A 10,037-nucleotide genomic window follows, 5' to 3' on the forward strand; every position below is an offset into this window, starting at 1 on the left:
GAAGCGTACGGAGCAATCTACACTTGATCCCAGCCTGATCCATTCCTCCATAGAACGTGAACTCTGTTGAAGGTTGATGAGAGAAGAACACCTCAGTGTATAGGAAATAATATATTGACTCTCATAAAAATAATGTTACAATATACAAACATATATATAGGAATGTGATTTAACCTACTTTCCTAACTAGTGAGATCCTATAGAATATTTACAAATCATTCATATAATTATGATATATTTACATATCTTGTAGATATCCTCTTATACGCCCCCTCAATCTCAAGGGGATTAATGAGAAATCACGGAATTAGCGTCTTGAGATTGATTTGGATTATTAGGCATAGGCATAGACTTCAAGAAAGTGAGGAGCGTTGCTCGTATTGCTGTTGACGATGATACGATGGGTCAAAACGGAGATTAAAGATCTTGCGTTGGTGACATCATGAGATGGCTCGATGATAGTGATAGATCTGATGCGGTGCAGATGAAGGTGTGATGGAAGTCATGATTGGTGATGAATCTGCCGATTGACTTTTTTTTCTTTTTTTTTCTTTTTTTTTTTTTGGTTTTTTTTAAAATGAGAAAAGCAGTATTTTTATAAAAAAAAATAATTGAAACAAATAAAATTTCAAAAAAGCATCCATGGATTGAAACGGGAAAATAAGATGGGTTTTTTTTTTTTTTTGGTTAATTTAAAGAAGCACTATGGCTTGATCCAGAGGCTCATAAAAACTTTGAATGACGAAAACGATTTTTTTTTTTTTTAATATAAAACAGAAAATTGAAAGATAAAAGGAGGAATAAGAAGAAGCATAATAGCTTAGATTCAGAGGTCTAAGATGGTAGACTTGAATAAAAAGAAGCTTGATAGCTTGATCCAGAAGTTCATGATGAACTTGAATTGAGGAAGCACTTAGCTTAACAGAAAATAAAAAGAACGAGTTTGATTGTTAGATCAAAACTCGGGAGCAAACCTGCTCTGATACCATGTTGAAGGTTGATGAGAGAAGAACACCTCAGTGTATAGGATATAATATATTGACTCTCATAAAAATAATGTTACAATATACAAACATATATATAGGAATGTGATTTAACCTACTTTCCTAACTAGTGAGATCCTATAGAATATTTACAAATCATTCATATAATTATGATATATTTACATATCTTGTAGATATCCTCTTATAAACTCTGATATCCTCATACCCCTCAGAAAGATCTCCTGTCACCAGCTCAGCTAACGGCCTATTCAATGACCATTTATCTGTCTAGAAACGGATGTCTTTCCCATTACCAAGGACCTAGCTCAAACCTAGTAGTGCCACCTCATGCAATCCCACTCCCATGTTTCTCCACGTGGAAGGCCAACTACTTTTAACCCGAAGTCATGACTGATCATTTTTTTGAGGAAATGAAAAATGTCAGGACCGGGTACGATGTATTAGAGATCTTTCTAAGGAGGTTATGTCTGCTCATATCTACGGAGCGATGTGAACCTGGTGGGGCGAGAGGAGAGAATGATCTCATAGACTCCACCTCACGTTGGATGGTTTAAATTGAATATGAATGGAGCTTCACATGTCTCTAAATCAAATGTCAACTAAAGGTAAGGGTTATANTCTCTTATACGCCCCCTCAATCTCAAGGGGATTAATGAGAAATCACGGAATTAGCGTCTTGAGATTGATTTGGATTATTAGGCATAGGTAAAGACTTCAAGAAAGTGAGGAGCGTTGCTCGTATTGCTGTTGACGATGATACGATGGGTCAAAACGGAGATTAAAGATCTTGCGTTGGTGACATCATGAGATGGCTCGATGATAGTGATAGATCTGATGCGGTGCAGATGAAGGTGTGATGGAAGTCATGATTGGTGATGAATCTGCCGATTGACTTTTTTTTCTTTTTTTTTCTTTTTTTTTTTTTGGTTTTTTTTAAAATGAGAAAAGCAGTATTTTTATAAAAAAAAATAATTGAAACAAATAAAATTTCAAAAAAGCATCCATGGATTGAAACGGGAAAATAAGATGGGTTTTTTTTTTTTTTTGGTTAATTTAAAGAAGCACTATGGCTTGATCCAGAGGCTCATAAAAACTTTGAATGACGAAAACGATTTTTTTTTTTTTTAATATAAAACAGAAAATTGAAAGATAAAAGGAGGAATAAGAAGAAGCATAATAGCTTAGATTCAGAGGTCTAAGATGGTAGACTTGAATAAAAAGAAGCTTGATAGCTTGATCCAGAAGTTCATGATGAACTTGAATTGAGGAAGCACTTAGCTTAACAGAAAATAAAAAGAACGAGTTTGATTGTTAGATCAAAACTCGGGAGCAAACCTGCTCTGATACCATGTTGAAGGTTGATGAGAGAAGAACACCTCAGTGTATAGGATATAATATATTGACTCTCATAAAAATAATGTTACAATATACAAACATATATATAGGAATGTGATTTAACCTACTTTCCTAACTAGTGAGATCCTATAGAATATTTACAAATCATTCATATAATTATGATATATTTACATATCTTGTAGATATCCTCTTATAAACTCTGATATCCTCATACCCCTCAGAAAGATCTCCTGTCACCAGCTCAGCTAACGGCCTATTCAATGACCATTTATCTGTCTAGAAACGGATGTCTTTCCCATTACCAAGGACCTAGCTCAAACCTAGTAGTGCCACCTCATGCAATCCCACTCCCATGTTTCTCCACGTGGAAGGCCAACTACTTTTAACCCGAAGTCATGACTGATCATTTTTTTGAGGAAATGAAAAATGTCAGGACCGGGTACGATGTATTAGAGATCTTTCTAAGGAGGTTATGTCTGCTCATATCTACGGAGCGATGTGAACCTGGTGGGGCGAGAGGAGAGAATGATCTCATAGACTCCACCTCACGTTGGATGGTTTAAATTGAATATGAATGGAGCTTCACATGTCTCTAAATCAAATGTCAACTAAAGGTAAGGGTTATATTGTTGTTGTTGGGTTAAGGAGTCGGTAGAAATTGATTGGTTAATTTAATTGATGTGAATTTTAAGAAACTCTATCGACATACATAAGAGCATGTTCACTGGAGGTTGCTAAACTAATAGTCCATTAAAATTATAATATAAAAGTAAATTTGGATTTGATTGGTAACGTATATAAAGCTATATAGAGAAATTGTAATCTGGAGCTGTAAGCTATTATGAAATAATGTGAAGTTGTAAAAAAGATTTGTACATAAAAAGCTAAGTAAATTTTTTAATAAAAGTTTAGCAAAGTGTTTCTGATTGGTAAATTTTAAAACTGTATACTTGTAAAGCTTTGTAAATCTGTTACCAATTCAAGTATCAAACCCAAAAAGTACGGAAAAGAAAGTGAGCTGAGTTAGAATCCATGAGTAAGTTCTTGTTCAAAAAATTCACTACTATTATAAAACACATGTGTGATTATTCCATCACAAACACATGGCATTACACTTCTGCATGTAGTGTTTCATAATTTATGTAGTGTTAACATTTGTCATTACCAAAATTAATGGATGTGTGACTCATGTGTTTTGTAGTGCATTATATATAAGGAGTTGTAGGAAAGTAATATGCATAAGTTTCTTTGATCAAAAAGACTTCCACTCTCTTGGCTGCTCCTCCCTCTCTCTCAATTTATTATTTCTTGTTCTCTTTACAAAGTATTGCAAACACATATAAGTGTATTTTAATTATAATTCACAACAACTACACATATCACCTATTTATCAGATTAGTTTGTTGACAAAATAAAATTTAATTAGTTAAGTAAATTTATTAAAATATTAATATTATATTATTAAAATACTCATGGGAATTAGACATAAAAACTTTTTTTTTTGGTAGAATAGGGGGAAGCAAAACCTCCCCATTTATTAAAAATATGAAAGAAAAAACAAACTACAGTTTGACTGTCCGTGCACGAGTGCACCCAACATCATCCTCAAACATTAGACCTTGAACACAATCAGGACTAACATCCAGAGATTGAAAACCTAAAGGAAGATAAAACGTATAGTTTGCTAATTCTTTTACAAAACGATTAATTTTCCTATACACATGATAAATACAGACTAACCAGTCCTTCGAAATAAAGCCATAGTACAAACGTACTAGGAAAGACAAGGAATGATTATCATTGATCCCTGACGTTAGAAAACCAATCACCACTTTAGAATCCACCTCAAACTCCATCCGTGTATAACACTTCTCCCATGCCATCACCAACCCGTAATAAACTCCCCACAGCTCTGCAAGAGGAGCTGAGCAGAATCCGATATTCAAAGCAAAACCAGCTAGCCAAGTACCATCACCATCACGTAGTACGCCCCCAGCTGTTGCCCTCCTTGGGTTACCATACAAGGCCCCATCAGTATTCAGTTTTATCCAGCCAATTCGCAGATGAGACCATGCTATTAAATGTTCCTCACTATCCCCTCCAGACATAAAACCTTCTTGAAACAGAGTAATTAAAATATATCAACTAGCCTTAGCTGTCTGTAATTAATATTTCTGGATCTGCCCTTTATGGGTTTAATAATATAATGGTTGCCGACAAAATATATACATATATATATTTCTGGAATCTGGATCTGTGTTTTTTTAGTCAACCAGCTTAGCTGTATCGTATTTGTATATATATAAAGTTAAAACAATGACTTTCTACGTTACGATGTAATATAATATATTTCCTTACCATAATAAAATGTGAAAATAGCATTTATCCCATAGTTTTAATTATTTGCCACTGCGCGATAAACAATATAAATAGGACTAGATCAAATCATTATGAAATAAATACTAAACAAATTGCAAATGGGAGTTGTTTAAGCGTTATTTTAAAAACGAGGATAACACATTTTCAGTCTATGTATGTTAACAATATCCCAAAATCCTCTAAGAAATAATAATTCTCCGAGCGAGGCAGCCAATGGACTTGTTCGGAGAATTTCAGAAGGTGGAAATCGATGGGAAACCATTTCTCGTATACCAAAACGTTATGAAACCATTACCACAAATACAAACCCCAAACTCCTCCGCTGAAAACACCATCATCGAATCAATCCAAAACAAAACACACTCCTCCAATAAAGTAGCCATTGATTCCGACGGCGACGACCTCCCTCTTCCACTTCTTTTCGCATGCCCTATTTTACGACTCCAGTCAACAGCGAGTAACGAGAATATTACATTACAAGATGAAGAGGGTAAAGTATTCGAACGCTTTTTCGAGATCAAGACTTCCCCTCTCCATGGTGACAATACGTCAAATGATCATGATCCCGTACTCCCGCTGTTTTGGTGCAACAACAAGGAAGCTGATCTAGAGAATGATGATTGCTATATTTGTGTATCCCATAAGGTAGACTCAGACTATTATTTCTGTGTCCAGTGTGATGTTAGGTACCACAAAGAATGTGTCGAGTCTCCACTTGAGATCAGTTATCCTACCCACGCCAATCATTCTGTCCAACTCTACTTTTCTAAGAAAAGATTCAAGAAGTGCATCTTGTGCAGAAAAACAGCAGATCGTTCCATATATTATTGTGCTCTATGCGACATTTATATGCACGTGTTCTGTGCCCAGGCGGCAATACCCTTTTTTAAAGACCAACCAAAAAGGCACGACCATATCCTCACCCTTTTCCCTAGGCAAGCTTCCTTAACCTGCAATATTTGTGGTCTACTCAATAAACTTCATTTCACCTACGTCTGCCCTTTATGCGATTTTGTCACCCATACTGATTGTATATATATCCCACAAACCATAAGAATATCTCGTCACCACCACCGTATCTCTTTCATTTCTTCTCTTCCATTTGGAAATAGGTCCTGTGGAGTTTGCCGTCAAGAAGTTTACAGTAAGTATGGTGCATATACTTGCAATGTGTGTAGTGGCTATGCTGTTCACACAAGATGTGCATTGCGTAATGATATATGGGACGGAAAAGAACTTGAGGGAGTACAAGAAGATGAAGATTTTGAGCCACCGTTCAAAAGGATTTCTGATGGAATAATACTCCATTTTTCTCATGGCTGTCATCTGGAATTTGAGATTAGTAGTGGAGTTTACGTCGACGGAAACAAGTTTTGTCAAGCGTGTGCTCTTCCAATCAACGACGAAAATTTGTTTGTATGTGTGGAATGTGACTTCATTCTACACGAAGCATGTGCAGAAGCTCCCTTTAAGAAGTTCCATCCATTACATCCCCATGCGCTTAAACAAAAGGTTGTCCACGAAAATGGCGTATTCATATGTGACGCCTGTGAAAACCTATGTAATGGTTTCGGATATGGGTGTATGGAAGAGTATTGTGATTACATACTAGATGTAGTATGTGCCTCGGCGTCCGAGCCGTTCAACTACCAAGGCCATCAACACCCCTTATTCCTAGCGTTACCCCCAAACGTAGAGGCAATGTGCCACATTTGCAAGTCAACAAAAGATAACAAGGTACTCAACTGCATTGCCATTGAGTGTGACTTTATTATATGTTTTGAATGTGCCACCTTACCGTACATGGTAAGATATAAGCATGATGAACATTACCTCACATTCTGTCATGGGGATGAGGCGACTGGCTCAGATTGGTGTGAGTTATGCGAGGGAAAATTAGTACTGAGAGTTATCGGAGGAAAAGAAGGATTCTATAAGTGCAACGATTGCTGCACCACGCTTCATAGTACTTGTTTACTTGGCCCTTATCCATATTTGAAGCCTGATCAAGCTTTCACATTGGGTCATAATGAATTCCAACTTCTACGCAACCCTTCTCCTCGGCGATTTTGCGGTATTTGCAATACGCGTCGCCCGTATCCAATAATAATCCTATACGAAGGGGAAGAGTCATCTCTCACTCTATGTAACTTTTATCATTGAGTTTTTTCTTTTTCTTTTTGAACATTGAGTTATCCCTTCTCTTTTCTAATTTATAAATTTTTGGTCTTTTTTTTTTTTTTGTTATCAATCAACCTTGTTTGTCTGTGCTCAATTTAATTTAATATTAGAACAATATCCCCTCTTTAATAGTAGAACAATATCCCCTCTTTAATAGTTTGGAAGATAGATCTCATAGTTACAACTTACAACCAACCAAATTGACTAAAAAGATAGATCTATAAAAAATTAGAAATCACAATCAATTACCTAGATTAATACTTGGAAGAGATGATCAATGCGGGTATAAGATGGAAAACGATACCAAACAAAAGTTGGATGAAGGAATCAATAAATAAAACAATCCAAAATTTAAAGAAGATGAGTGAATTAATGTCGATTAATCAATTGAAAGAAAATAATACTCAGATTTTTAAAATTTTGGAGGTGTGAAACAATACTCAAAGAAACAAAACCTATTTTGAAGTCCATAAAAATCTATATATATATATATATATATATATAAACAAAGTGGTGTAGAAACAAAGTGGTGTAGAAACAAAGAGGTGTGAAAAACTAATAGGTGTAAACATTGAAAGCCAAAGGTGCTACAAAATTGTTGGGAAAAAAATTTACAGCTTTTGAGATCATTAACAAATATAATCTAATCAATTACCTAGATTAATACCTAGAAGAGATGATCGATGCGGATATAAGATGGAAAACAACACCAAACAAATGTTGGATAAAATGAATCAATAAATAAAATAGTCTAGATTTTAACAAAGATGAGTGAATCAACCTCGATTAATAAATTGAAAAAAAACAATACTTAAATTTTTTAAAACTCGGAAGTGTGAAGCAATACTCAAAAAAATAAAAACTCTTTTCAAGGTCTATAAAAATCTATATATATAAACAAAAAAGTGTGAAGACAAAGAGGTGTGAAAAAAAAATTGAGCGACAACTGACAAGTATGAACATTGAAAGCTTGAGGTATGACGAAGAAACACAATTGTTGGATCAAAGCATTGCAATTTTTGAGATCATTAACAAAACTGAACTGTTAGATGAGATAATAAAAACAATTTTATCCAGTAGATTTAAACTGACTACTAAAAGTGAGTTTGCTATTGTATACAGATAGGTTTCAAAGAATAAACTAGTAATAGTCATTATAAATAAAAATTCAATAACTAATTTATTTAATTTAATTAATTAAAAACGAAAAACATATTATTAACTTCAAAAAATGACTATCGAATCAAAATAAGTATATAAGAATAGATATCTAACTTACCATATTAATTTTTCATTAATCATTATATTTTACCTCTTATCTTTTTACGAAACAAATAAATCATCATATCATTTATATGATAATAAACTATTTTTCTGCATTACTATGATTTGAATTTTTTTAAACGAATATATAAATTGTTCTATCTATTAACAAAATTGTAACAAGTCAAAAATTATGATTGAATACTATATATTCAACCAAAATTCTAATTGCGTAGCAGGCCAATTTTCATATATTTATTGTAACGTCCGTGAACCGAAATCCCGGTTATTGGGATGTGCCTCTATCGATGCAAGATTTTCTTCTACGGGACAAGTTAAGTCAAAAAGCTTGTTTTGGTTGCGTTTAGGGATTGGGAGCCCTAGGGGTCGATATAAAAGGATTATTATCGACGCCCTTTAATTGTTTTAACCGTTTTTCCATTCTGCAAAAGTGAGAAAAACTTTTCAGAGAGTTCATGTGAGTTTTGTGGCTGTTCTTGAGATATATGTTCTTGTGGTTGGAGATTTGAGGCCCTGAACGTGTTAGGACTAGGAGCATGCTATGGTGCTGTCTCTGGTGGTGTGTGATCCATTCTCTCTGTTTTGCAAAGGTGAGTGCGTGACCATGGCTTATCTAAGTGATTAGATCTATGTGTTTGTGTGTTTTGGTGTGTTTGATATTGCTTTTATGAGTGTTTGTAATGATATTTGTGGCTTGTGGGAGGCGGTTTTGGTATCACCGGCGTTGTGTCAATGTTTGGAGCTAAGAAAATCCGAGAGAAACCGTTTCGGCGATGATCCGCACGACTGCATCGATCGATGCAAGGTATGCATCAGTCGACGCAGTTAGGAATTCGAAGGAGACGCGAGGTTGCATCGGTTGATGCAAGAAGTGCATCGATCAACGCAGCTAGGTTGCTAGACCTGTTTGGTGAGAAGTCGATATATGGATGATTATGCGTCAAAAGGGACCTGAAGTGAAATCAACCCCAATTGGTACGCATCCAACACCAATCGAGATCAAAAGGACAAGACACCGTTCGACGTGTGCTTGAACAGATCGGTTAGGTTTAGAAAAAAACTTATTATTTCTTGTTACACCACCTCTCCCTTGTATATAAATAGGGAGCTTGTCTCCTCTCAAGAACCAAAGTGTAAATTGCGAGATTCAATAAAATCGTTTTAGGGTTTTTATTATTTTCTTTATGTTTTTAGTGAAAACCTAGATCCGGATGATCTAAATTCCGCCTTTTGGCTGCAAGGATCCCAACCTTAGGGGTGCTAATACTCCTTATTTTTTTTTAAAAAAAATCTAGCTTTCTTTTAACTTTAAACATCTAGCTCTCTTTTTAAAAAAAAAATTATTTCTTTGCTAATACTCCTAATTTTTTTTTTCTTCTAGGATATGAGACTATAGCAAGACCTTTCTCTCTTTTTTTTTTTTTACTTAAGACTTAGAGCTAATTAAACTGAACCTCATGGACTCTTTTCTTTTTATTTCTCTTTTATTCCTCAACCCAACCCCAAATAAACATGCTAACCACCCATCTTTCAAAACCGATTCTACTAGCTAGTCCAGATGGTTCTAAACTTAGCTAAAACAAGAGCCAATTCTTTGTCATTCTCAATACTCTCAAGGTTTCACAACCTATAACACCATTAAAACATGAAAAGGCCTCACTCAACAAATCACAACAAGAGTTGAAAGGAAAGGTTTGGGTTCAAGGGTAGGGGAAAACAATTTTGGGTTAAGGGAAAAGATTGGCAAAAATGGAGTGATAACCCGAGATTTATAGTTACCATGAGCAAACATTCAAGTTCCATAAGCAAGATAATTTAAGTTCAGGTTAAGTC

At 34.9% G+C, this 10,037-nt stretch overlaps 1 protein-coding gene across 1 annotated transcript; it reads left to right on the forward strand.

Annotated features, from left to right (window-relative positions):
* LOC104710201 lies at nucleotides 4,853–7,025 on the forward strand. The gene has a single exon (XM_019230177.1). The coding sequence runs from the start codon at nucleotides 4,953–4,955 to the stop codon at nucleotides 6,900–6,902; it is 1,950 nt and encodes a 649-aa protein (XP_019085722.1). The 5' UTR covers nucleotides 4,853–4,952; the 3' UTR covers nucleotides 6,903–7,025.

Source organism: Camelina sativa, chromosome 9, assembly GCF_000633955.1.
Source record: "Camelina sativa cultivar DH55 chromosome 9, Cs, whole genome shotgun sequence".
NCBI lineage: Eukaryota > Viridiplantae > Streptophyta > Magnoliopsida > Brassicales > Brassicaceae > Camelina > Camelina sativa.

Excerpts from the sequence above, each read along its gene's own strand:
- LOC104710201 (XM_019230177.1), top strand. The coding sequence starts at position 4,953 with ATGGACTTGTTCGGAGAATTTCAGAAGGTGGAAATCGATGGGAAACCA.